The sequence below is a fragment of the Zalophus californianus genome, chromosome 17 (assembly GCF_009762305.2).
Source record: "Zalophus californianus isolate mZalCal1 chromosome 17, mZalCal1.pri.v2, whole genome shotgun sequence".
In the NCBI taxonomy this organism is placed as follows: Eukaryota; Metazoa; Chordata; class Mammalia; order Carnivora; family Otariidae; genus Zalophus; species Zalophus californianus.
In genome coordinates this window covers 26,259,145-26,285,769 of record NC_045611.1, presented here as the reverse complement: position 1 = coordinate 26,285,769, position 26,625 = coordinate 26,259,145, and the positions used below count along the sequence as shown (strand labels likewise).

At 50.8% G+C, this 26,625-nt stretch overlaps 3 protein-coding genes and 1 long non-coding RNA gene across 11 annotated transcripts in view; 2 read left to right on the top strand and 2 right to left on the bottom strand.

Moving 5' to 3' along the window:
* The window catches only part of NDRG4 (NDRG family member 4), a 40,027-nt gene extending 28,535 nt beyond the window's left edge, over positions 1–11,492 (top strand). For 3 of the 5 annotated variants that reach the window (XM_027618779.2, XM_027618778.2, XM_027618780.2), the window contains 14 exons: positions 2,013–2,118; positions 2,345–2,465; positions 2,552–2,614; positions 2,770–2,830; positions 3,939–4,025; positions 4,135–4,191; positions 4,590–4,693; positions 5,542–5,598; positions 5,685–5,736; positions 6,635–6,682; positions 6,855–6,890; positions 7,001–7,052; positions 8,482–8,520; positions 9,388–11,492. In XM_027618779.2, the coding sequence (XP_027474580.1) occupies positions 2,013–2,118; positions 2,345–2,465; positions 2,552–2,614; positions 2,770–2,830; positions 3,939–4,025; positions 4,135–4,191; positions 4,590–4,693; positions 5,542–5,598; positions 5,685–5,736; positions 6,635–6,682; positions 6,855–6,890; positions 7,001–7,052; positions 8,482–8,520; positions 9,388–9,542 (1,038 nt within the window). In that variant the 3' untranslated portion in view covers positions 9,543–11,492. The remainder of the gene's footprint in view (positions 1–2,012; positions 2,119–2,344; positions 2,466–2,551; positions 2,615–2,769; positions 2,831–3,938; positions 4,026–4,134; positions 4,192–4,589; positions 4,694–5,541; positions 5,599–5,684; positions 5,737–6,634; positions 6,683–6,854; positions 6,891–7,000; positions 7,053–8,481; positions 8,521–9,387) is intronic. The other 2 variants (XM_027618777.2, XM_027618781.2) reach the window with 1 other exon arrangement.
* On the bottom strand, positions 3,031–12,727 carry LOC113936003. 2 transcript variants are annotated; one of them, XR_003524180.1, is made up of 3 exons: positions 12,512–12,727; positions 4,716–5,004; positions 3,031–3,563 (listed from the first exon to the last, which is right to left on the bottom strand). It is a non-coding gene; the product is annotated as an uncharacterized LOC113936003 (long non-coding RNA). The 2 variants fall into 2 exon arrangements; XR_003524179.1 differs by having other exon boundaries at positions 12,393–12,725.
* A 54-nt stretch (positions 12,728–12,781) lies between these two features.
* SETD6 (SET domain containing 6, protein lysine methyltransferase) lies at positions 12,782–17,857 on the top strand. Of its 3 annotated transcripts, none has more exons than XM_027618776.2 (9): positions 12,782–12,872; positions 13,093–13,188; positions 13,265–13,409; positions 13,504–13,645; positions 13,779–13,973; positions 14,104–14,161; positions 15,347–15,527; positions 15,669–15,811; positions 15,990–17,857. In XM_027618776.2, exons 1-9 carry the CDS (start codon positions 12,846–12,848, stop codon positions 16,293–16,295), a joined length of 1,293 nt encoding a protein of 430 aa, XP_027474577.1. In that variant the 5' UTR covers positions 12,782–12,845; the 3' UTR covers positions 16,296–17,857. The 3 variants fall into 3 exon arrangements, with proteins under 3 accessions (XP_027474577.1, XP_027474575.1, XP_027474576.1); XM_027618774.2 differs by having other exon boundaries at positions 14,104–14,224; XM_027618775.2 differs by lacking the exon at positions 13,265–13,409 and having other exon boundaries at positions 13,504–13,973; positions 14,104–14,224.
* The window catches only part of CNOT1 (CCR4-NOT transcription complex subunit 1), a 113,257-nt gene continuing 104,485 nt past the window's right edge, over positions 17,854–26,625 (bottom strand). Inside the window, 6 exon segments of the mRNA XM_027618770.2 lie at positions 17,854–18,189; positions 18,338–18,472; positions 19,300–19,432; positions 21,583–21,763; positions 23,371–23,520; positions 24,343–24,516. Of these exon segments, the coding sequence (XP_027474571.2) occupies positions 18,111–18,189; positions 18,338–18,472; positions 19,300–19,432; positions 21,583–21,763; positions 23,371–23,520; positions 24,343–24,516 (852 nt within the window). The 3' untranslated portion in view covers positions 17,854–18,110.

The following is a 26,625-nucleotide window of genomic DNA, read 5'->3' as shown; positions in this document are numbered from 1 at the left end:
CTCTTGTGCTGCACCCTGAGGGCCGGGGACACTCGGCTCCTATCTGGCTGAGCTGGGTCAGAGCTCCTGGGTGGGTGGGGGAGGTGGTTCAGCCAAGTCATTGGGCCGAGTGGGACCAACAACTGGGTCATTGCCCTCAAAAGCCCATCCCGCTGCGGGCAGCTGAGCCTTTGGGGGAGCTGGAGGACGGAGAGCACTGTGCCTGAGTCCCCCGGCCCAGGGGCTGCCGATGGTGACACTGCGGTCACAGCAGGGCTAGGAGGGGGTAGACACCCCTCATGCACAGCCATGGGTGGTGGAAGTGTGCGGGTGGAAGACCGCCCTGGGCCCTGACTCGCACCCCACGGGCCTAGCGCTGACGCCCGTGGAGAACCACCCTTCATGCCGCAGGAAGCGCATTGCAGCTCTTGTGCAGTGGGTGCCCCTGTTGCCCCCCAACCCCTGTCCTCCAGAGCTGAGAGTGGTGTGGGGGCTGGTGGAGGATGCCGCATGGCCCCCCTAGCTGTGGAGAGCTGCCTGCTTGGAAATCTGTGGGGTGGAGCCTTCAGGGCATATCCCTGGTCTCTGAGGCTGGCACCTGTCAAGGCCTGTTTAGCCCTCTCTGGATTTGACCTTGGGCAAGTCATTTCTCCTTTTCCAACCTCAGTTTGTTCCTTCGGAGTTTGGGTTCCTGTGAGGAGAAAATGAGACAGGTGGAAAGTGGCTGGTCAGCCGTCAGTGAGGAGGAAGTGTTCCTTGTTTTGATGGCCCCAAGGGAGGACAGGCCTGGGATGTGGGGAGGCTGTGGTGGCCTTGGGCCCACTTAGAGGACATCGGGTTTATTTAACAGGGCCTCACAGCAGAATTGTGGCTCCCAGGGTGTGGCCTTTGGCTGTGGGGTTGACGCCACCTTGTCATTCCCTGCTGGAGACACAGGCCTGAACAGTGTTCCTCTGAGCCCTCACCCAAGAAGACCAGACCCCAGGAAGCTGTCTCCTGCCTCCAGAGTCCCCCCTCTTCCGTCAGGAGCAGGAACTTGGGTTCTGTCAGAACCTAAGTGTCCTCCATGAGCAAAAGGGGAAAATGCATGCATAACATTCTTGGCACTTGGCACACATTTGGGCGGGAGGGGGGGGGGTCAGTCACATCCTGCCCTTGACCTTAGCGCCATCTCCCATTCACAGGGTCAACTCACAACGTTCTCTGTGGTGCAGGGCAAGACTGTCAGTTCAGCTCTGACTGACCCTCTTGGAGTCTGTCCGTCAAGTGGCCAAAAGTGACTAGTTTGCAGAGGGACCAGCCCCCAGGGCACCTTCCCAAGGCTCAGGGATGCCTGAGCACATTGGCCTCCTCCTAGAGCATCTAGCGCCTGTTCTCGAAGGACTAGCAATCCCAGGCCACCAAACCGGGGGCGTGAACTCAGGAGGATTCCAGAGTGGGGTCACTGCAGAAGGTCTTTGGGTGGGGGTGGGTGTCTAACTGTGCCCTGCCTGAAGTGAGGCCTTGGGGTCATGGGGAGGGGCATTCAAGGCAGAAGGAACAACAGTGGCAAGAGTGTGGAGGCTGGAAGCAGGGGCGGGTGAGGGGCTGGAGGCTGGAGGCTGGGCTTGGCTGACATATGGGTGGGGACTGCAGGTTCCAGGCCCCGCTGTGGAGCAGCCCTGAAGGACTCTGAGTGGAGGAAGAGGGCGAGGGCAGGACTCAGGCTGGGGTGGCCTCACTGTCCTGGAGGGCCTGCAGGGACTCGGAGAGAATGGGGTTCACTGGACCCTGCAGGGCTGAGAGCGGCAGGGCCTGGGCAGTTAGCGGACTTCCCTGTGCACGCCAGCGCCCGGTGCCCGGCGCCAGACACCTCTGGAAAGGGGTGCTCCATCTGGTCTGCTCTCCCAGGGGGTGCTGCTGGGGGCAGGGATGAGAATAAGATGCCCCCCTGCTGGGAGGTAGGGGCCCCAACACAGGCCCAGCAGCCCTCAGGCTGCCCCACAGCCAGGAGCGAGGGCTGCCCACAGCGTCCCGTGCTATTTCCCCTCCAGGAACATGACATTGAGACACCTTACGGCCTGCTGCACGTCGTGATCCGGGGCTCCCCCAAAGGGAACCGCCCTGCCATCCTCACCTACCATGACGTGGGCCTCAATCGTAAGTGCACCCTGGCCCCATCCTGCCTGCTTCGGCCTCCCCTCCTTCCCCACAGGACCCCCTAGGTCCCCACTCACGCTCAGGTCTGTGACCTTAGCCGTTTGGGGCTCGGTGTTCCTGCTGGCCCGTGAGGCTGGGCACGTCCACCTTGCCCTCCCTCTCAGGCCCACAGGCTCCCCCCCCCGACCCCTTTGCTGAGCCATAGCTGACAGGTGTGTCTTTGCAGACAAGTTGTGCTTCAACACCTTCTTCAACTTCGAGGACATGCAGGAGATCACCAAGCACTTCGTGGTGTGCCACGTGGACGCCCCTGGTCAGCAGGTGGGGGCGTCACAGTTTCCCCAGGGGTAGGTACCGGCGAGCCCCCCGTCCGGATTTCCCCAGCTCTGTGGCCCAGGCTGCACCCGGCCCTGACCTCCCCCTCTGCCTGCAGGTACCAGTTCCCCTCCATGGAGCAGCTAGCCGCCATGCTCCCCAGTGTGGTGCAGCACTTCGGGTGAGTCCCCACCCAGACCCTGTCCCTGGGCTGGGGGCCGGAGGGGTCCTCCCCCCACCCCCCGCCACTGCAGAGCCAGTGGGCACCAGCTGAGGGCAATTGTGGGAAGTGCCTGCCCCCCAGCCCCTGGAGTGACCGGCCATGCTTTCCACCAGGTTCAAGTACGTGATTGGCATCGGAGTGGGAGCTGGAGCTTATGTGCTGGCCAAGTTTGCAGTGAGTCTCCCTCCTCCCACCCCCGTCCTGGGGCCACGACGCCCTTCAACCCCAGGAACATGCGCTCTTTCTTCCTGCTCCTTCCCCTCTTCCCAACTTGCTCTTCACTTAGAAAATCCCTTTTTTTTCTTTTTTTCACCCAAGGAAATTAAAAAAAAATTACTTTTTCCATACATTTCCTCAAAAAAGACTATAAACGGTAACTTGCTTAGCCATTAGCCAAAGCCCAAATTTCTGTGAGCAACAGACTCTCCAACGAATTGCTCTAGCCACTAAGTAAGGATCCTTCTAGTCACTTATACACTGATCAGGGTCGCATTTAAACGTGAGTCGTTTCTTAACCAAAAGTTACACTTATGTTTGGAAGGTTTAAAAAAAGTTGCATTTCAGAATCCTCACGTTGGGTACGAGCTCACAAGCTTTCCATCTCTGAAGACAAAAACTTAATTTTCAGGATTCAAAATATTTCCTTTTTTTTTCTTTTAAAATATTTCTTTTTCCAAAAGAGAAGGCCAAGCGTTCTGAACTCCAGTGTGGATTTCAGCACTTAACCACTCGTTAGCTGCCAATCATCCCGTCCCCCCAGAAAAACTTGACAGGATAGCAGTGTCGTATGTAGATTTTACCGTTTCCCCCCCGTTTTCACCCGAAGCAATCATTTGAATCTCTTCTACGGTCGAATACAACACAGGCTTTGGAAAGGTTGGTGTCCTCCACTAGGGCTGCTTTCTCTCTGGAAACAAAGAAGCGAAATGTTTCACTGAAGATGTTTACTCAGTTTTAGAACAGCATCTCCAAAGACCTAAAAGGCGAGGAAAACAGTACTAGAGGCATAGATTCGAAATCAGTCAAAGAACTGCTCGAGGTTCCAGGCGGGGAGGAGGGCGAGCAGGGGCTGCTGGAAGGGCAGCCCAGGCAGGTGTCCCGCTGTGGCCGGTGGAGTCATCCGCAGCTCCTTGAAGCCCTTGCAGAGCGTGTCCTCCTCGGACCCTCCCAGCCACCTGTGAGATAGGCAGGGCCGGCCTGACAGCCCGTGTTCTTGGCGGGAAGATGGGGGGCTCCCTGTACACCCTCCCGCCTCCCAAGCCCTGTCTCCCTCGCCCTGCAGCTCATCTTCCCCGACCTGGTGGAGGGGCTGGTGCTGATGAACATTGACCCCAATGGCAAAGGCTGGATCGACTGGGCGGCCACCAAGGTGAACGTGGGTCCGCTTAGACGGGGGTGCTGGTGGTGCTGGTTCCGGGGGGGGGCGGGGGGTGAGGGTGAGGGGTGGCACTCACGCTGGCCCCTGGCCCTGCCCACAGCTCTCCGGCCTCACCAGCACTTTACCTGACACGGTGCTATCCCACCTCTTCAGCCAGGTAAGGGGGCGGGGCCCACGTGGGAGCAGCGGTGGTGGCTGACCTGGGGGTGTTGGGAGCCTCTAGAGGGCCTGGTTCCACCCACTCTCCGGGGGGTGCCCAGGACTTGTACCCCCCTCGCAGCCAGGCAGGAGGAGGAGGTCTGGGTTGGCGTTATGTGGCGTCTGACCTGTCTCACTCTGTTCGGCTGACACAGATGTGGGGGGGCCTCCTCCCCACAGCTGGGTGGAGCCCTCCCCTCACTTCATGAGGCCCCGCTGCCACGCCCCCCCACCCAGGCTGGGAATGGGACAAGGGCTGCTGGGCTGTGCTACCTGCATGCCCCCTCGGAGACCCCATCCCCGTCTGTCTGTCCACTCCCCTCCGTGCACCTCCCCCGTCTGTCCCCCTGGGCCCAGGAGGAGCTAGTGAGCAATACAGAGTTGGTGCAGAGCTACCGGCAGCAGATCGGGAACGTGGTGAACCAGGCCAACCTGCAGCTCTTCTGGAACATGTACAACAGGTGCGTGCAGCGTGGGGCTCACCTCTGCAGCACCAGGCACAGAGCGCTCACTCCGTCGGGGTTCATAGAAGGAGGCAGGCCGGACACATGCGCTCCCCAGTTTGCAGATGGGCAGCTTGGTGCATCTCTGAGAAGAGTCACTGCTTGCTCAGGGTCACTCCCGTTGAAGGGCAGAGGGGGAGCAGGGCTGCAGACTCTGGTTCTTGGGCTCTTCCACGCCTTTTCCCTTGGGGCATTGCGGTCCAGCCAGGAGCGGTGTGGGATGTGGGCAACATCCCTGACCCCCACAGCCTGCACCTCAGGGCTGACATCTGTAGATGGAGAAGAGGCTGGATGAAGCCCTTGGTTTTCAAGCTGTGCTCCTTGGAGCCCACTGGCCTGCCCTCCTTCCTTTCTCCTACAAATATTAAGCACCTGCTGTGTGCATGGTGCTGGGGATACAATGGAGGATGAGAGGACCAGGGCCTGCCTCCCTCTCCGACCCTGGAACCCCACGCACAGGTGGTGGTGCATGTCGGAGCAGTGCTCTGAGGGGGAGCGAGAGCTAAACTGAGGGCCCACCTGACATGAATTGTGGGGTCTGAGAGGTTCCACATGAGGGGAGACCTGAAGACCCCCTATGTGTGCAGGGCATATCCCTGTCTCTCTGTTTACCGGCTGGGATCTGGGAGGCCTTTTCCAGAGCTGAGACAACTCAATAACCATAAGCCCCAACTCTGGGCCCAGACTGGGACATGGGGCCATAATTGCCATTGTGGGAGGCCGGGGTGGGGCCCTGAGGCACATGACCCCCGGGATCCAGTCCCATCCAGTGAGATGCCCACCTCCACCTCTGCCTCTCCCTGCAGCCGCAGAGACCTGGACATTAACCGGCCCGGAACAGTGCCCAATGCAAAGACGCTCCGGTGAGTGTGCCGCCCGGCCCTCAGCCTGCCCCTGCCCACCCCACCCCCCGGGCCAGACAGACAGCCCTTTTCCTCTGTGTCTACAGCTGCCCAGTGATGCTGGTGGTTGGGGACAACGCGCCCGCCGAGGATGGGGTGGTGAGTGAGGGACTCTGCCCTGACTGGCGGGGGGGAGGGAGTAAGGGCATCATTGGCCTCTGGCCAGCAGGGCCAGGACCTGGATGTTGGACTTCTCAGCCCACCTCCCCACCATCTTGCCATGCATCGCCATCAGGCACAGCCCCAGCCTTCAAGTGAGGGAGGCGTGGAGACTGGAGGGATTTGGGGCCAGACCGCCTGCCGTCACCCGCTCCCTCCCTCCCAGCAGTGCAGCCCCACCTCAGTCTCTGCCCGCTTCGGGCCCAGAGCCGGAGCTCTCTTCTCTACAGTTTGCTTCATTCACTGTGAAGTAATCCCTAGGCAGTGCATCCTCGGACTAGCCCTTGCACCCGTTACCTTTGGGGATTGTCACCTTTCCCACTGGAGCTCTGGAAGCAGGCAGCCCGAGGCTTCATGTCCCCGTTAGCACAGAGGCCTAGGGTCCAGGAGTAGCCGGGGCCACCCCGCAGTGTGCCCAGGACACTTTCCCTGCGCCTGAGGAGGAGGGCTCGGAGGAACGGACCATCTGAACCCTGGCAGGCCTCTGTCTCCTGGTCCTTGACCCTCCCTCACCTCGCCGCCTGACCCCCGCAGGCCCTGGCACTTTCCCAGCCACTGCCATCGAGGTGGCCCTGGCTCCCTGTAAGGACATGGCCCAGCCCCTGTCCCACTCCCGCCCTGCCAGCACTTGTGAGGGGAGTCCCAGCGTCTTGGGTCCCTCGGGGTGGCGGGGGGGGGGGGGGCTGCTTCCTGATCTGCAGGGGCTTGCACTTTCAGAAGGCAGCCTGCATGCTCTCCCTCGGCTCTGGGACTCGAACCTGCCTTAGCAACTGTGGTAGGGGACTCCCCTGATCCCCGAGGGGCTGGGGCTGCCTGACTCTGCTGACCTTGTCCCTAGGTGGAGTGCAACTCCAAACTGGATCCCACCACCACGACCTTCCTGAAGGTGAGGCCTTCCTCCCCAGCCAAGGGCCCAGCCTCAGGGAGGGGCGTGCCTGGGGTCCCCTGGGGTGGGAGCAAGACAGTGTGTCTGCTCAGGGCAGCCTGTTTAGGTATAGGAGGCCTGGACAAGGTGTGGGGTGGCCCCTGCTCAGCTCACCCCCCTCTCTCCCCTGCAGATGGCAGATTCCGGGGGGCTCCCCCAGGTCACACAGGTGAGACTCCTGGCCCTCCCTCCCTTATCTAGCCCAGGTGGGGGACGCCTCCCTTCCCCCCCAATCCCAGGCAGCCAGTCAAAGCATGTGATTGTTCCTCTGTCCTGCAGCCAGGGAAGCTGACTGAGGCCTTCAAATACTTCCTGCAAGGCATGGGCTATAGTAAGTAAACCTCCCCCCATCCCCGCCCCAGAGGCTGGTGGGCAGGCTGCAGTGGGGCTGGCGTGCGGTGTCAGGTGGCACTGAGCAGCCTGCGGGCATATGAGGTCTGCGTTAGTGGGGCCCAGATGCTGTGCCACCCACCACTTGCTCCCCGCTGTGACTGGGCACTCTCTAGGACATCCCCACCTGAGTTGTGAGTAGATGAGCCCAGACTGTGTCGGGCTCTCCTGTGCCCTCGGGGAGGCTTTGGGATGCTGTGCTCATGGCGACGTGAGGGTGGTAGGCTCTTCTTCGGGCCTGGGGTACCAGAGCCCGGGGCTGGCTCCCGCCCAGAAAGCCTACCTAAAGGTGAGTCCTACACACCGCCCACTCCCCTGCCAGACATACAGCACCTGAGAAGGGCTTTTGTCACAGGTGCTGGACGGTATCAGGGGCATTAGGGGGGCCTTGGAGGCTGGGGCCTGAGGAAGGAACGTGGGAGAGCTAAAGGCGGCTGAACCTGGGGGCGGCATAGGTGAAGACCCCAAGGTGATAGGGGCTGTGGGGGCGGCAGCGGCCACCCTCCTCCCGTCTCCAGACTCCGCCTTGTGCAGGGATGAGATGCCCAGACTGCTCATGAGCACCTCCGAAACACACCCGCGCCCGCACGCAAGCGCACGCGCACACCGTATCGCCGCGATGCCCCCCCTTTCCCCCATCTACCCGGCTCTCCTGCTGGAAGCAGAACTCCTTTCCCTGAATTTGTCTCTCCCCCCAGACTTAAGCCTCTGGAGCTTGTGCCCCCGGGGTAGCACAGGCCTGTGGGGGAAGGCTGGGGCCCAGCCGGGAGTGGAACTGCCTCTGGCCCGCAGGGGCCTGCCGGCCTCTCTGTGGAGAAGTAGGGCAGAGAGAGGCCCAAGCCAGCAGTGGGACACAGCAGGAGCTCTGCGGCTGGGCCTGAGCCCCAGGGGTGCCCACTGAGTATTTGTTACATGGGTAGACGAGCAATGCTTGTTAGGCTGGGGCATGTTCTCAGGGCCCCGGGAGAACCACCACCAGGCAGCCCAAGAGCTGGGCAGGATTTAGGAGGTTGTGCAGGCCTCCCCCAGTCTGTACCTGGGGAGACTGAGGCCCAGAAGGGGGAGGGTGCTGCTGCTAGGACACAGGCCCCGCAGCCCCTCTCCCCATGAGGCCCTGGGTGCCAGAGCCCAGGCTGGAGAAGCAGGGGCAACAGGAGTGTTCCCAGAGTGGTGTCAGGGCTGCTACTTTGGGGGGTGGGCAGGAGTGGGCTTCCTGAGGTTCTGGCCTGGCCCCAGCCCGCTCTGTGCCTGTCCTGTTGTCTCTTCTCCCTGACCCATCGCAACACCCTGGCCCCGCCGGATCATGCTCTTCACCCGTGTTCTGTCTCCCCCACCCCACCCCGCCCCTCTGGCTCTGTCTTCTCTCTTAGTTGCATACTTGAAGGACCGAAGGCTGAGTGGAGGAGCAGGTAGCCCCGCGGCCCCTCCCCTGATGCATGGACCCCTGCCCCAGTACACCCCCCCCCCCCGGCTCCTTCCTCTGTGCAGTGCTGCAGCTGGGCCTCATCTTGCTGTGGTTTGGAACTTTCTTGTGTCCTGCTCGCCTCCAAAACCCAAAAGAGTCCTCCTGCTTTTCCACAGATCCTGGGCCCTAGTGGGCTGGCACCCCACGTTCGGGCTCTGTTGTGGCCGGGGTTGAGAGCAGTCTGGCTTCTGGGGTACCATGGGCCATGTGGCTTTCCGAGCTCAGGCAGCTGGCACCAGAGCCTCACAGAGGGAAAGCCCAGGCCTGGCCCTGGGAGCGAGGGTGTCCGGCCATGCCCGAGCTGGATGGGTGGCCACTTGTGTTCAGGAAGGTGGAGTTCGCCCTCTGAGAGTCTTGCTTGTGAAAGTCTGAATACGGACAGAAACTGGATTTAAGGCAGTCTGTGGCCTCCACACCTCGTCCTCCTCGACAGAAGTAGTTCTGCTCCCCTGTCCCATCAACCTCTTGAGGGAGGCACCGTTGGAAATACGTCCCATCCCCACATCAGCTCAGGGGTCCGCAGTCAGACCGCCCTGCTCCGGCCGTGGCTCTGGCCAGCTGTCGTGAGATGGGTCCTGCTGGCCTCTGTGGGGCCCCCCGGCCCCCCGCCTCTCGGGCTCAGTCACTGGTGCTGGTGCTGCATGCCCCCGGCTTGACAGAGTAGATACCAGCGCCGCGGCTTGAGATGGGCCCCTGTGCCGTTGGAAGAGCGGGTCTTGCTGGCCGCTTCGCTTGCGTCAGTCCCTGTCCTGCCTGCCGGCCCCTAGCCCTGCCCGCCCGCCCTCACGCCTGCTCCCACCTCTGTCCACAGTGCCCTCGGCCAGCATGACCCGCCTCGCCCGCTCTCGTACCGCGTCGCTCACCAGTGCCAGCTCGGGGGATGGCAGCCGCCCGCCGGCCTGCACCCACTCGGAGAGCAGTGAGGGGCTGGGCCAGGTCAACCACACCATGGAGGTGTCCTGTTGAAGCCTGTGGCCCGGCAGAGACGCCCACCTGCCCCCGCCTGCATCGACGTCCCACTGCCGTTCTCACGCCGCCGGCTCATTTTCCTTTTAGTTTATTTTTGTGAAGGCCAAGGGGAGGAAATGGTTTTACTTCTCTTTTGTTAAAAAGATGAGGGAGTTCATCCTAGATGCTGCGGAACAGTCTCCAGATGGTTTTGAGAGGCTCACTCCTCCCCACCCCCACCTCACTCACCTTGTTAACTTGGCTGACTTAGACCCCCCTCTTCCAACTCCCCACAGTCAGGGCGGGGTACAGGGAGGAAGGGGATTTGCTAAGGAGAGAGTTCGAGTCCTCCTCTGGGCAAGATCCAGGATAATTTCCTAGACTGAAGCAAGCATGGGATGACCCCCTTGGGCAGGCAGATTTGAGGATGGGATGGGGTTTTGAGGTGGTGTGTTGGGACAGCAGGTCACAAGGTCCAGCTCAGGTACGGAGGTGACAAACCAGGAGGCAGCATTGGGGAGCACTAGGAGGCAGGAGCCCTGGAGCTCTGCAGGCCCTTTTTCTCCCCATCTCCTCCACCAAGCACATCTGTTTCTTTTTGCACATGTGACAATCATCAGAACCATAGCCACAAGGGGGCGCTCCTACCAGGCAGCTGTATTCCTGGTGCTCTCTGGGCTGGCCTGGTGATATAGGGCCAGGCAGGCAGGGACCGAACAGGGTTTCTCTGCCCAAAGAAGACAGAACACAGAGGACCTAAGAGGCAGGAACCCCACAGACTGTCTCAGCCCACACACTCCACCACCTCCTGGCCTTGTCCCATGTCTGAGCCAAGGCCCTGTGGTAGAAAGTTGCCTGATTCTCTATCTCCATTGGGACCTGATTTGGGGGCTGAGTTAAATGCTGGAATAGCCCATGAGGGTTGGGCACACCCAAGAACCTCCTGGTGTCTGCCTTCAGGAGCCAGGATGTGGCTGGAGGCAGTGGTGGCTGAGATTCCCAGTTCCATGGAGGACAACCCAATCAGCAGCTGTGTGTCCAAGGCCACCAGAAACATGGTGTTGTTTCTGGTCGTGGTCAAGCTATGCCAATATTTTCTGTGGGCATCACTAAGAAGACAGTTTATTTGGAGAGAAATGGAATAAGGTAGTGAGACTTCTGCAGACCCCCACTGCCATCTCAGGACCACTGGAGTGGTTTGGGCTGGGGCTTGCTGGGTCCTGGGGTGGGAGTCACCTCCCAGGTTTCTGAAGTGAACAAGGGCCAGGCAGAGGAGAAAGGCTCTTCATACACCCTGGTCCCCTCCTTTCACCTGAAGCCCAGGACTGTGCCATACACATCCCACCCACCCACACTATCAGGGAGAATCTCCTGGCCCAAAAACCAGAGCCACTGGTCTTGGAGCCTAAATCAATTGCCAAACCCCATTTTGAAATGAGGGGAGAGAGCAATGAAAACTGCAGGGCTGCGGAGGGGACAGTTGTTGTGAGGTGCTCTGAGGCTGCGCGGACACCTGCATCCATCTTTCCTTGGCACATATCACCCCCTTCTAGAATCTTAAGCCATTACTAGACTGCTCTAGAGCCTGGTGGAGTGTTAGTCTGTCCCAGTTCTATTCACTCATGTGCTTCCTTTGAATATCAAATGTGACTGTTTGAAAAGCTGGTAGAATTAATCCCTCTTACTGTAGATAGCGCTGCAGACCTTGGATTTTTTTTTTCTGTGTTCTTTCAGATGAGATATCTATAAATATCTATACATTATATATATATATGTATATTGGGTCTTCCTGCGTGTGGTTTTCCATAGGAGGTTGTCTCTGGTCAAAGTGGACTTTTAATGGAGTTTATTATTTTCCTCTCTGTATAAAGTGAAGAACCTAATTTTGTGTATTCTGGTGGCTGATGTCATGAAACTTTGAGATGACAAAATGTAAAACAAATAAAAACCCTTGTCAAAGTAGAAAGAGCTAACTGTGTTGGCAAACTAATAAGGAAATGAAGAATTTGAGTATGGTGACGCCAGGCCCATCACGGGAAGCTTTTTGAGGCCACGTTGAGGTTGGTGCTTCCTGGGTTTACGTGGGACTGAGTGTGCAGGAGTTCCCATTCCATGTTTCTATTTCTGTTTTTGGGTTTTTTTTTTTTTTAACTCTACCCCCAGCCTTGGGGCTTGAACTCAGGACCACCCGTTGGTTGATCAAGAGTCACATGCTCTAACAACTGAACCAGCTGGGTGCCCCACTTATTTCCATTTCTTAACACATTATCTTAACAATCCTTACATTTTTTAAAAAGAATTATTTGAGAGAGAACATGGGTGGGGGAGGGGGGAGGCAGAGGGAGAAGCAGGAGCTCAGCTGGGCGATCCCAGGACCCTAAAATCACGAGCCCAGCTAAAGGCAGATGCTTAACAGCCACCCAGGTGCCCCACCAATCCTTACATTAATTCCACAAGATATATATTATCTTAGTTTAACAGCTGAGGAAACGGAGCTTCAGGATAAGGGATTTGCCCTAAGAAGCCAAGCTAGGAGCTGGCTTTGGCATTGGCAGGACTTCAAAACCCTGCTTCATTTTCTTAACAGCATGCTACTTTGTTATGTTTAGCCACCATTTCTGACTCATTCACTCAACAGACACAGAGTACCTGCTATATGTCAACTAATAAAGCACGTAAATAAAAAAAACCCACCATGTGCTATGCGTATGATGAAAAACAGGGATATACTAGCGAGTGCGGGCACAGGGGGGTTATTCCAGTTCTGGGAACCCTTCCCATGCCCCTCGGAAATACAACCTGCCCCACGGCACTCCGAAACACACGCGCGCACACACCTGCTCTGAGCAAATAAAATGGTTCGATTACCCTGGCTAACGAGGAGTCCCGATCAGGGAGGCAGGCTGCCCGCCCACCTGAGTGCGCTCACAGCGGGTCAGCCGGGAGGCCCTCGCGTTGGTATCCAGAAACTGAATTTTGTTCTTCACCTGGACTTCTCCGAAATGTCTCAGCTCCTGGGGACCAAAGGGGAGAGAGTTGAGCCTTGCTCAGAACCAGGCTCGAGGCGGTACAGAGATACGTCTTCCCGGACTGGACCGCCCGTGTTCTACACCCAGCTGGAGACACCCGGGCTCCAGAAGGACGTTCTCAGGAGGAATGACTTGACCAGGTGCAAACCCCCATCGCTCTCCGCGTGGACTCCGGGACGAACGTCACGTGGCGCGGGGCGGGGCTATAAACCCCGCCCCCCACAGGCCTTTCCCGGGACGCCGGAAGCACCAGCGCGGAGCTCCTGACCCGCGGGGCCGAGCGGCCTCGACAATGGCGACGCAGGCGAAGCGCGGACGGGTAAGTCGCGGGGGACGGGAGCGGGGTCCGCCCGTTTCCTCCTCCCTACCGCGCCCGCAGTGCGGTCCCGCGCCTCTCCTCCCTCGCTCGCGCGGGTCCCTGGCCGCCCTCCGCGTCCCCTCCCCCACCCAGAGCCCATTCTCCGCGCGCGCCTCCGTCTCCTCCCGCGTCCCGCGCGTTCTCCGGGGCGGGTCCTCTCCACGGCGCTCGCTCGTTCCAGGTGGCGGGGCCTGTGGGCGGCGGCGACGCGGACCCGGACCCGGTGGCCGGTTTCCTGAGCTGGTGCCGGCAGGTGGGGCTGGAGCTGAGTCCCAAGGTGAGGAGGCGGGGGTGCGGGCGGGCGGGCGCGGCGGGGACGCAGGCTCGCTCGGACCGGCCGCTCCCCCGTCCAGGTGGCGGTGAGCCGGCAGGGCACGGTGGCCGGCTACGGCATGGTGGCCCGGGAGAGCGTGCAGCCCGGGGAGCTGCTGTTCGCCGTGCCGCGGGCCGCGCTCCTGTCGCAGCACACCTGCTCCATCGGCGGCCTGCTGGAGCGAGGTGGGTGCGCCGGCGGGGATGGGACCGGGAGGCGGGCCGCGCAGCGGCGCCGGGGTTCTCACCGCCGCGTCTCTCACTTCCGTGTCTCCCTCAGAGCGAGGCGCGCTGCAGAGCCAGTCGGGCTGGGTGCCGCTGCTGCTGGCGCTGCTGCACGAGCTGCAGGCCCCGGCCTCGCCCTGGAGCCCCTACTTTGCGCTCTGGCCGGAGCTGGGCCGCTTGGAGCACCCCATGTTCTGGTGAGAGCCTTAGTAGGGGTGGGGAGCGCCAGCACCGGAGCCTGGCTCGAAGCGTCCTGGCCCGGCGACCGGGTTCCCAGGCACTAGTCCCGGTGGGGTGTGTGAAGGGAACCCGGGTGGGGTGTCACTGCAGGCCCGAGGAGGAGCGCCGGCGACTGCTGCAGGGCACAGGTGTACCGGAGGCCGTGGAGAAGGACTTGGCCAACATCCGCAGCGAATACTATTCCATCGTGTTGCCCTTCATGGAAGCCCACCCTGATCTTTTCAGCCCCAGGGTCCGCTCCCTGGAACTCTACCGCCAGCTCGTGGCTCTTGTGATGGCCTACAGGTCAGTGAGAGGAACCTTGCAGGACTTTTTTCTTTAGAACTCTATTGAGGGATGAGAGGGGAAAGAACAATGAACCACACCCCAGTCTCTCACCCTACACTGGGCTTTAGCAAAGTTCTCTCTGTGGCAGCTTTCAGGAACCACTGGAGGAAGAGGATGATGAAAAGGAGCCAAACTCCCCTTTGATGGTGCCTGCTGCAGACATACTAAACCATTTAGCCAATCATAATGCCAATCTAGAATACTCTCCAGTGAGTGGATCCCTCTCAGTTCTCGTTCTTATGTGCACTGACAATCAGGCATTTGATTCAAACCAGTGCCTGTCATTTATGCTGGCCTGGTAGTTGGGCTAAGTGGGGTCCATTCTCCTCATGATAAAAAGGCATAGGTGAAGTTAGCTTTTCTTGTTTAGTTTGCGTATTCCACTCAAATAGTTTGAACACAGAACCTCAATACCCACCAAGTAAGTTGTGGTTATTTCTCTGCTAAGCTACTGCCATCATTTATTTGGTGCTAGAGGTTGGCTGTACTGTCAGTACTTTTTGGGAAGAAGGGGAAGGAAAGGGGATGGTCATAGGTCAGGTTTAAGATGATACCAGGGTTCTATCAATTCCATTTGCTAGGTGGAAAGTTACAAGAAAAGATCCAAGTTCATGGAATTAGGGAATGGCTGTTTTTTAATCCTGGCCTCCATCTGCCATTCCTACTTTGGGTTTAATTGTTCATTTCTAAAAGCTAGCAGCTTTTTAAGTACTGAGGATGACTGAGCAGAGGTTCACCTAATAAATCAATGAGGCTGAACTTGACCTTTGTCTCACCTCTTTCATCCTACTGTGTAGGCATATTACACTTCAGATATTGTACTTTTTACAAATAGGTTTGTGGCAACCCTGTGTTGAGCAAGTCTATCAGTGCCATTTTTCCAACACCACTTTTATGTCTGTGTGTCCCATTTTGGGAAGAATTAAAATTGCAAGAATTGCAATATTTCAAACGTTTCCATTATTACTGTATTTGTTTTGGTGATCTGATCAGTAATTACAACTCACAGAAAGCTCAGATGGTGGTTAGCACTGTTTAGCAAAAAAAGCTGTTTTCTAAGACAGGTACATTTTTATAGGCACTGGGACTTTTTTTTAAAACAGTATTTGCTTTTTTTTGTGGTGGTGTGGAACTGAACCTACATACAATCTCTGAGGTATGCCTATATAGGATCTTAATAGGAACTAAAAGTAAAATGTTGGTAGGTATATATCATCAGTCCCATTGCTGAACTGTACCCACTGGAAAGCTCTTCCTAAGAGGGACTTAATCTTCATGGGGCTGGCCAGGCATGTGTTGGGCCTGGTCCAAGCTTCTCCCTTCCACCCCAGAATTGTCTTCGGATGGTGGCCACTCAGCCCATTCCTAAAGGCCATGAAATTTTCAACACTTATGGGCAAATGGCTAACTGGCAACTGATTCATATGTATGGTTTTGTTGAACCATATCCTGACAACACGGATGACACAGCTGACATTCAGATGGTGACAGTTCGTGAAGCAGCATTACAGGGTGAGTGTCTGATCCAATCTTGGGACACCAGTGGACATGTCTCTAAGAGAGCAGTTGCCCGTTTTTTGGAGACCGGGTAGTAGACTTAGAAGAAAGGAACTGCTGGGTATATGCAGACTTTGACACTATTACTATCTACAGGAACAAAAGCTGAAGCTGAAAGGCTCCTACTGCATGAACGCTGGGATTTCTTATGCAAACTGGAGATGGTTGGGGAAGAGGGAGCCTTTGTGATTGGGCGTGAGGAGGTACTGACTGAAGAGGAACTAACCACCACACTCAAGGTAAAGGGCTGAGCAATGGCCAATGTATTTAGAACTAGATAAAGCCAAATGAGAAAGGAAACATGGGATGGAGGGAGAGCACACTTAAATGCTGCCAAGATCGACTTCTCTAAATTCAGAAATTCACAGTTACAGGGCAATTAAATGCCTAATTGAAAGGCCCAATGATTGCTTCTAGGTCCTATGCATGCCTGCTGAGGAGTTCAGAGAGTTTAAAGCGAAGGATGGATGGGGAGATAATAAAAGGGAAGACGACAGCTTGACAATCACAAATATCCCCAATCTCAAAGAATCATGGAAACAGCTTCTTCGGAACAGTGTTTTGTTGACCCTGCAAACCTATGCCACAGACTTAAAATCTGAACAAGATTTACTCAGTAACAAGGAGGTCTACACCAAACTCAGCTGGAGGGAACAGCAGGCCCTGCAGGTTCGCTATGGTCAGAAGATGATCTTACATCAGTTGTTGGAACTGACAACTTAACAGGTTCCGTGTTGCCTGAAGGAACATCGATGAGAAGAACTTTATTCAAATGTTCACTGATGGTTGAAAAAAAGGAAAATGTGGATCTTTTGCTTTTCCTTTTATTAAACACCAAAAGGAAAAGGAGCAGAGGTGGTGTGCTAGGGTTAACTCTGAGGTAAGGGTGAACTGTGACTGGGCACAGCAGACTTGGGAATTGCTGATGGTTTACTAAGACCAATAAATCTTTTAACTGCTTTATTCTCAGTTTGAACCAGAGTTAGCAGAAATGTGACAGTATTAAGGTCTTCATTGTAGTCTAGCATTTAGTAAAAAGGAGACCTGGGTCTCAATTTTGAGCAAGCTTTTTTCCAAGACTTAGTTTCCTGTTCGAGGGTTTGACGAGCTATGGCCCTGGCACTCAGCAGTCTGAGGTTTGCTCTAGATGGCACAACTCACCCTTAAGGACAACTCACCCTTAAGGGAAGAAACCCTAAGACACCAATGACATTCAAACCTTACTTGTTAAAATTTCTATTTAATCTTGAACCTTTTTGTCCTCTGTGGCCATGAAACTTGACAATCATTAAAAGGTGTATTTTAAGTGGCATAAATTTTAAATATATCAAAATACCATGAGAAAGGGTAAGGAAAATGTAATTCTTTAACCAAAGAAACCTGCTCCAGTGATTTTTCTGTTGAAACATGCCAGATTAGCAGGAAAGATCTATCATTCAGCAAGAAGTGATGTTTCCCAATGGCCCCAGGCTCTGTGAGCCTGAGTGGTCCACTTTCCTCCTCACCACCAGCACTGGCTGCTGCTACTGAGAAAGGCACAGTGGACTCACGTGTGTGTCATGACTTTAATGTTTGACTACAGTATGCATACACATACAAGGGAGCTAGAGCCCAGGAACTAGAAAGGCTACAAAATACAACACGTGGACCAATACATTTACAAAACATTCAAAATCCTTAAAAAAGGGGCTGTATTGGTCCTTTTGACTTTGTTGTTCAACATAGCCTATACGGCTATGCACTGGGATGATGGGGAAGGGCAGTTCATACACTATTAGTCCCCTTTCCCACAATTTACAAGTATGAGGAGAGAGCCAGGGACACTTTTAGGTGTGGTCTGGTTTCCCTTTATAAAAAGAGCTGACTGCATCTCGGGGCCTAAGGGGGTAGTTCTCCAGTAGAAATGAGAAAATGATGCTCTCCCAGCAGTCAGCTTTAGATCTGGGGAAGAGGCAGAACAAAAATCCATGGGATCTCAATTGTGAGCTCTTCCCATGTTCCCTAAGCATACCAAATAGTAGCACATACACGTATTTAACAACTTTATGATTTTCCGGGTCCCCTGTCCACATTAAAAAAATAAGTTACACATTATTTAAACTGGCTTTTTTGCTATTCTTTGGGACACCAGGAATGTCAGAAGACATGGAGCTATGTTATATCCCCAGACAAGTGCATGGCGTCAACAGCCTTTCAGTTACAAGCTGGGCAGGTACCAAGTTTATCTACTTGCCTTGGACACATTTTGCACAAACCCAAGAAGTTCCAGACAAAGGTTTTATCTTTCATATATTTACACAAGTTCAAAATGATATTCACAGCATCTTCTAAATTTTGGCCAAGTCAAAAAAATGCATTTAAACTTTGGAACGTGCCCACATACACAGGAAGCTGACCCAAACAGTAATTGGGGCAGGTACCCGAGAACCAAAGGGCTGGGAAAGTCAGGAGGAGCTGAAAGGATTCTTCAGCCAGTTTATAAACCTGGTGCAGTGGGACCTCCAGGCTGACACATTTACAGCAGAGATGCAGTTCCATCTAACTGGCACCTGTCCCTTCCATTACTTGCTGAGCCTGCTTCTGTCCCATGCAGCACTGTGCAACCGACTGGAATAACCTAAGAACAGAGACAATTACAAGTTTGTGAGAAAAATTTCAGACCTAGCAGTACCTTGGGTCACATTAGCTTTGGCTATCGTTACCTTCTTAATCACCCATTATATGTTTCTCATTCTTAGACAATTAAAAAATTACTTTGAACTCACTTTTCAATTTCGGGGGCACAGTGTACAAATTCATGGTTCCAGAACTTAAACGCTGGATTTTTAATCAGTTCAATGAAGGTAATAAGAAGACCCCAAGGATGTGGCCTATTTACAATCAACCGTTCCAAGAGAACCCTGAAGGGAAAAAAAGATTAGGTAATGCATACAGAAACCTAAAAATTTATCTCCTTTACCTTTTTTCCTTGATTACTAAACTACAGGCAAAAGTTACTAGCTTTACTAAGGACAGGTGGGTACGTACGTGTACACACACCCACACCCACACACCCACCCCCCCACCATAGTTAATGCAGGTGGTTTCTGGAATTAGAAAACCTGGGTTTGAATCCTGCCTCTTCCCGTTAGCCTAGAAGACTGAGCTAAGGTAAAAAGTAAGGATGACAGTATCAGATTTAAAGTCTGGCCACGCATTTTTAAAATGCGTGTATCTCTCTCTCACCAGAATCTACCCATTGCCCAATCTCCAAACTATATACACAGTCTAAGCAATCTGCAACACATCATTATATCAAAAAAGAAAAAGGAAAAAAAAACCCACAAGTATCATCTTATTTCTCTTTCAAACTTCTCAACCTAGAGGATAAAGAAAAGCCCAAGCTCTTTAACATGGCTTTTAATAGGCCTGTGTGGATTCAGGAATCTGAATAAAAAATGTCATCACCACCACCACCTGAGAGAAACTGTTGACTTTCAATCAAAATGCTGGTACCTTTCATTAAAAACAAGTTGTAATTCTCTACTTGTCATTTTGTGTCCATCAGACTAATTAATTGCTAGGGCAGGAACAATGTCCATTTTGCTCACAACTACATCCTATTTAACACATTGTAAAAGATGTCTTAAATGGACCTGTAGAAGATACTCAATGAACACTGAAAAAAAAAATCATAATAAAGGGGAAGAGGCACCACTTAGAATTATCTAAAAAACTTCTCCCTTACCTTGTAATCTGTTCTTGGATAGCTTCAGTGTTGGCTTCTGCAAAAAGGTACAGCATGGTACAGCTGAAGTAGTGAGTGTGGCTATTTGGGTACCGCAGCTGATTTGCAATGGCGTTCAGGAAGAGATACCGACCTAGAAATTGAGAAAGCTCAGTTTATTGCAGACATGCTTCATGTGAAAGGCCAATGTAAAAAGACAAATCATTCTGAGAGGCTAGGGTATGGATTTCTGATAGAGACTCAGTATCCTTTAGTTTCAACCAGTGGTTCTTAGGTCTCCAGTGTTTCCATTTCGGGGAGGGGGGAGGTCTGTATTTTCCACATTAATTTTTTTTTTTAATATTTAAAAACACACCCAATGCATATAAGCATTTTTCAGGAAAACAAAGTATCACTCTTAATTTCACGGATTTCTTTAATGTCACTTAATAGGAGGGAGCTGGATTCTTCTGCCCTGTGTTCAATGTGTTCCACTATTAGGTTTCATGTAGCCCCTGGAAAACTCCACTGTACACTCCTGACAACATGAGTGCAAACACACACACACACACACACACACACACACACACACACACACACACACACACAGTCATTACTGTGAAAGGAGTTTTGACCCACAGCTCTTCTAAAAAGGTCATCCCCTGGGCTTCCAGTCCACATTCTGAGAACTGCTAGTTGAGACTACACTGGAATAAAATACCTACAGTAACTGGATCTGGTTGTCTGCCTCTGCTTGATATTACTCATATTTGTAACGCTACTCCCTCCCCCTTTTTTTTTGCTGGGCTCTGGACGTAATGGTATTCAGTCTTGTTAAATCTTGACTTTACACTGTCTCAAATCCCTTCTACAAATAGACAAGTGTATGTATATCAAGATTAACTATCCTCTCAAGAATTGTCAGCAAAGTTAAAAGGTATCCTTTTTAAAGTTTATGTGTGTTAAAAGGGCACCTGGGTGGCTCAGATGGTTAGGCATAGTCCAACTCTTAATCTCAGGGTCATGAGTTCAGGCCCCCTGTTGGGCTCAAGCCTACTTTTTAAAAAGATTTTTTTTTTTTTTTTTTAAATAAAGTACTTGTGTGTTAAAATAAGCAAGACTATGTAGTTGGTTAGTACCTACTGGGGTCTAAGAATGAATATAGAAGACCAAAAGAAATGTGATTCAACCAGGCAAGATGCAACCTACGGGAAGAATTGTACTGTCACTTTCTGCAAAGCAGATTAAGTAAAGTCCTATCCATTAATTTTTATATACCTAATATTTAACAAGTTGCCTGACAAACAGACATAAATGCTGGGGGAAAGGCAGGCTAACAAAACAATGTAAGATAAGCTTATTTTTAAAGAGCGGCTAGCAAAAGGAACATGTTTATTTTCACACTAAAAAAAAATACTGTAGGGGCGCCTGGGTGGCTCAGTCGTTAAGCATCTGCCTTCGGCTCAGGTCATGATCTCAGGGTCCTGGGATCGAGTCCCACATCAGGCTCCCTGCTCTGCAGGAAGCCTGCTTCTCCCTCTCCCACTCCCCCTCTGCTTGTGTTCCCTCTCTCACTGTTGTCAAATAAATAAAATCTTAAAAAAAAAAAAAAATACTGGGTGCCTGGGTGGCTCAGATGGTTAAGCGTCTGCCTTCAGCTCAGGTCATGATCCCAGGGTCCTGGGATCAAGTCCCGCATCGGGCTCCCTGCTCAGTGCACAGCCTGCTTCTCCCTCTCCCTCTGCCATTTCCTCTGCTTGTGCTCTCTAGCTCTATCTCTGTCAAATAAATAAAATCTTCAAAAAAAAAAAATACTATAATCATATACACTGAAATATTAGTAATGTGGTAGGATTCTGGGTATTTCTTTCCATTTTTCCAAAAGTTTTGCATTAAGCAGATACTATACAATTAAAGATAAAATAGCCAGCAGAGAAAGACAAATAGCACAGGATTTCACTCATACATGAAATTTAAGACACAAAACAAGCAAAGGAAAAAAATGAGAGTCAAAGCAAGAAACAGACTTTTAATTATAGGGAACAGTCTGACGGTTACCAGGGGTGGGGGTGGATTAAACAGGTGATGGATATTAAGGAGCGTGACCACCGGGTGATGTATGGAACTGCTGAATCACTGTATTGTACACCTGAAAAATGTTAACACTGTGGTAACTGGGATTAAAATAAAAATTTTTAAAGAGCCATAAACACTGATAAAGCAATTGTCTATTGTGGCTTAAAATATTTTTATGATCAAACTGTGATGCAGAAAACTTACTCAGAATGGGCTGGCTTTACTCACCTTCAGTGTCCAAGTCCACAGCCAGGTTCTGGAAGATGTCCATGTGAGCCGAGTGGGTGATCGTGCTCATTGATGGCGTGCTGCCTTTGTTGTGGATGTGTGCAATGGCCTGAGTCCCTACGTAGAGCACCAGTGCATTGATGAGCTGGAGGTTGTAACGATTGCCAGGCTCATTGGATACCTAAATGAACAAAACAAAGCTGCTTATTTTCACAGAGCATTCAGTATTTCTAAACCCATTTTATGTGTTCACAGAAAAGCTGAACTGCTGCTCTCAACACCTGTGATTTAAATTTTAGAAATCTGCTTGACTTTGTGAGGTTGCTAAACAAATTACACAGCAGCCTAAGGGTGGTTGGGTCAATTAACAGAAACATGATTTCCCTTTGGAAGCCAAAGCTTTAACAGGTATCAGGAAAAAAGTAAAGTTTGTGAAATCAGACTATGCATTATCTCAACTATAAAAAAATATTTGGAGGGGCGCCTTGCTGGCTCAGTCGGTGCAGTGTGGGACTCTTGATAATGGGGTTGTGAGTTTGAGCCCCACACCGGGTATGGAGATGAACGAATCTTAGAAAAAAGAAAAATATTTGGGGCGCCTGGGTGGCTCAGTCGTTAAGCATCTGCCTTCGGCTCAGGTCGTGGTCCCGGGGTCCTGGGATGGAGCCCCGCATCGGGCTCCCCGCTTCGCGGGAAGCGTGCATCTCCCTCTCCACTCCCCCTGCTTGTGTTCCCTCTCTGTCAAATAAATTAAAACATTAAAAAAGAAAAAAAAAAATATTTGGAGAGGGGAAAAGTAGTTCTCTGGTGTGGAAAGACTGGAAAGATAACACAATTTCAAGTCCTCTTCTGTACAGCAAACTAAACCAGAATCCATTTAAGAACAATCTTGGGAGGACTGACGGACCGATTATCAGTATTATTCTTACAGAAAATGAGCCTATTCCCTGGTTACCTCTTTCAAGGCAACAGCGTTGTGTCAGTGATAAGATGAACTAGAAAAATGCATAACCCAGTTAATTTCATCCATTAGAAATAACACTATGTTTTAAAAAAATTTTTTATTTTTTTAGATTTTACTTATTTATTTATTTGAGAGAGAGAGAGAATGAGAGCCAGAGAGCACGAGAGGGAAGAGGGTCAGAGGGAGAAGCAGACCCCCTGCCGAGCAGGAAGCCCGATGCGGGACTCGGATCCCAGGACTCCAGGATCATGACCTAAGCCGAAGGCAGTCGCTTAACCAACTGAGCCACCCAGGCGCCCATGTTTTAAAATTTTTAAATCCAGTTGAAAACACTAACTCCCAGGGGCGCCTGGTTGGCTTAGTCAGTTAAGTGTCTACCTTCAGCTCGGGTCATGATCCCAGGATCCTGGGATCGAGTTCCCCATCGGGATCCCTACGTAGCTGGGAATCTGCTTCTCCCTCTCCCTTTGCCCCTCCCCCTGCTCATGCTCTTTCTCTCTCTCTCTCTCAAACAGATAAATAAAATCTTTAAGAAGAAAAAAGAAGGGCGCCTGGGTGGCTCAGTTGGTTAAGCGACTGCCTTTGGCTCAGGTCATGATCCTGGAGTCCCAGGATAGAGTCCCGCATCGGGCTCCCTGCTCAACAGGGAGTCTGCTTCTCCCTCTGACCCTCCCCCCTCTCATGTGCTCTCTCATTCTCAAATAAATCTTTAAAAAAAAATAAAAAAGAAAACACTAATTCCCAAATAGGCCACTCACAGGACTATGCATACAAAATGCTTTCTATGAAAGACACAGCTAAAAGTTTAAGTCAAACCAGTTAACCTGTAGGTTGCTCCGCAAATCAGACAGAAAAGTAACCGGTGATCGAGTTTTAAGATAGGAATCCAAATCCTTTTTGAACTGAGGTGGCATCACTCCAGTGAAATTGGTAAGAATCCGGGGTGCAATGTTAATTTCACTCAACATATCCACCTGCCACAGACAGATACAATAGTCAAAACCAGAAGTATATGTAGAAGTTAACAGCAAATTCTCTCTACCTTAAAAAGTGGTAGATTCTTTTCCAAAAACTGCACACTGTAAATGTCTTGATGAGAGCTGCCACTTTTTATTAATCTTTAAAGAATCTATCTCCAAAATGATAGGAATCTCTCATTCTGTAGTAAATCATCTAAGAAAAATTATCTTTCTAAATTAAGGCAGGACAGGTACCTTTTGTGAAGTGGTCTAATGTATACCACTGTATTTCAAAAAAGGAGTATAGAGGAGATTCTGCACACCAAGAGCCCTAGTCTTTGAAAAGATGCCCCAGCAGAACAGAACATCATAGCTGCTACTTTAAAAAAGGGGGGGAGAGTGGGGGGAAGGGATGTGAAATAAAGAGTACAAAATACGTAAAAATTATCAGGGCTGTATCAGCCCACATCAGGGCTATGCACATAAAAAAAACACCTCTGAAATATGAGCATTAAAACGATCTGTTCTGCAATTCTGCGCCATCAGGACCATCCTGCAAATAACTGGTTCAACACCTCAGTAGAGGTTTTGTAAAAATAAATTTACTATCAAGATTAACTGAAAATAGGAGCTAGGCAAATACTGTGAACTAATATTCAGCAGGCTTAATAACATGATTTCTCCCCACAAAAGAGCATCCTCACCTAACAAAACTTGTGTGTGTGTGCGCGCATGCGTGCGCGCCAGGTAGAGAGGGGTTAAATAAGTCTACCACTAGAGAAAGGACTCAAATACTAAGACATAACTTTCTTTTCCTTGAACTGTTTGGAACTTTACCTTCAGATTAGGAGTGAACGGGTCTGGGAGCCTCATATTTCTTGGGAAGGCACTCAGGATGAGATTTCTTAGCTGAATACAATTAGGTGGGATCACATCACAGAATCCATAATGGTAATCACAAAGGAACTCAGGGAAATCATGCAAAAGAACAAGCAGCACTCTCAAAGTGCCCTATTTTTAAAAAACGAGAAAAACATTGGCTGTTTTCCACACGAAGTTAGGAAATGAGAGTAACATTTATGCTATTATGAATGTAACTTAAGTAAAACTTAAGTTACAAATTACAGGTTTTTTACCAAAATATTTACATTTGGAAATCACCAAAAACTAGCTTTGGGGAGTTTATACTTTAAATGTGTATGCTGTAAGAGGCCAGCAAATATTAACTAATTAATTAAAAGACATAAGGTTCTGGGGCACCTGGGTGGCTCAGATGGTTAAGCGTCTGCCTTCGGCTCAGGTCATGATCCCAGGGTCCTGGGATCAAACCCCACATTGGGTTCCTGGCTCAGCGGGGAGCCTGCTTCTCCCTCTCCGTCTCTCCCCCTGCTCATGCTCTCTGTCTCAAATGAATAAATAAAATCTTAAAAAAAAAAAAAAAGACATACAGGGTTCTGACTTCAGAAGCTGGAAAAAACAGCTTATGAAAACCAAGAAAAGAGCCAAAATCAATTACATGTTTTAAAAAGTACTGAAGGAGGGCGAATCAAAGCCGATTCTTTGAAAAGATTAAAATCCAGGCCTAGATGGCTTTACTGGCAAAATCTTCATTATAAATATTTAAGGAAAAATGAACACAATTTTCACGATCTCAAAAATAAATATAAAAAGAAATTTTTCCAACTCTTTTAATGAGATTTGCATACTCTTGATACCAAAACTTGATGTGAAAAATCACACAAAAATCCTAAATATTAGAAATAGAAATCACAGTGATCCCATTTAATGATTTTTAAAACTCAACAAATTATGAATAGAAGGGCATTTCCTTATTCAGATAATGGTATTCAGATTTATAAAAATATTAACACTTAATGGTGAATTACTAAAAATCATTAAGGAGACAAGCATGCCATTATCACTATCTTCTACTCAACACTGCACTGGAGTTACTGGCCACTGCAATAAGGCAATTAAAGTAAAACAAAAACCCACTGTTATACGTAAATACCATGAAATACTTCTCAGGATGCCTGGGCAGCTCAGTCAGTTAAGCCTCTGCCTTCAGCTCAGGTCATGATCCCAGAGTCCTGGGATCGAGTCCCACACTGGGCTCCTGACTCAGTGGGGAGCTGCTTCTCCCTTTACCTGCTGCTCCCCGTGCTTGTGCACGCGAGTGAGCTAGCAAATAATCTTTAAAAAAAAAAAAAAAAAAGAATACACTTCTCCCCACAAAAGACATAAATAAACTCTCAGAAAAAGTAAATTTAGCAAGGTATACAGCTACAAGGTAGCTGGCCAATATACAAAAATAATTGTTTCTATATGCTAACAAATAGGAAAAAATTTAAAAGATATTTTACAATTTCACAAAAAACATCAAATATCTAAGGATAATTCGCTGAAAACCTCTACGCTGGAAAACTACAAAAAGCATTGCAGAGTAAAAATAAAGACCTAACTAAATAGAAATATACATGTTCAGGATTAAAAGGCTCAATAGAGATCTATTCTCTCCAAAGTGATCTACAGATCCACTGCAATCTCAAGCTAAATCCCAGCCAGGTTCCAGAAGTCAAGCTGACTGTGCAGTTCTTTATGCAATGGCAAATGACACAAAATAGCCAAAATAATCTTTAGAAGACAGCAAAGTTGAAGAGGATTTACTCTGCTGATTACTCTGCCTTTATAGTCTTACAAATCAAGATAGTGTGGTACTGGCCTAGGAATAAACAGATCAACTAAAGAGACACCCATACACAAACAGTAAATTATTTTGACAAAGGTGCCCAATAAATTCAATAGGGAATGAAGAATGTTACTGAAAAGCCGTGTATTACTTACTGGGGTGGGAGTATAAGGAAGGAGGAGGAAATAAACCTCACCATACACAAAAATAAATCTGAGACAGATCTTATCACCTAAACATAAAAGCCAGAATAACATGGGTTATTGGATGGTAAACAGACTGCATGCAGAAGAGATTGCAATTTGGGATTGGCAAAGATTTCTTACATGAGATACAAAAGCCAACTTTTAATGAAATCAAAAACTTGATCATTTTTACACATTAAAATAAAAGTTTCCAATCCTCAAAAGACACCTTACTTTTAAGGGAAT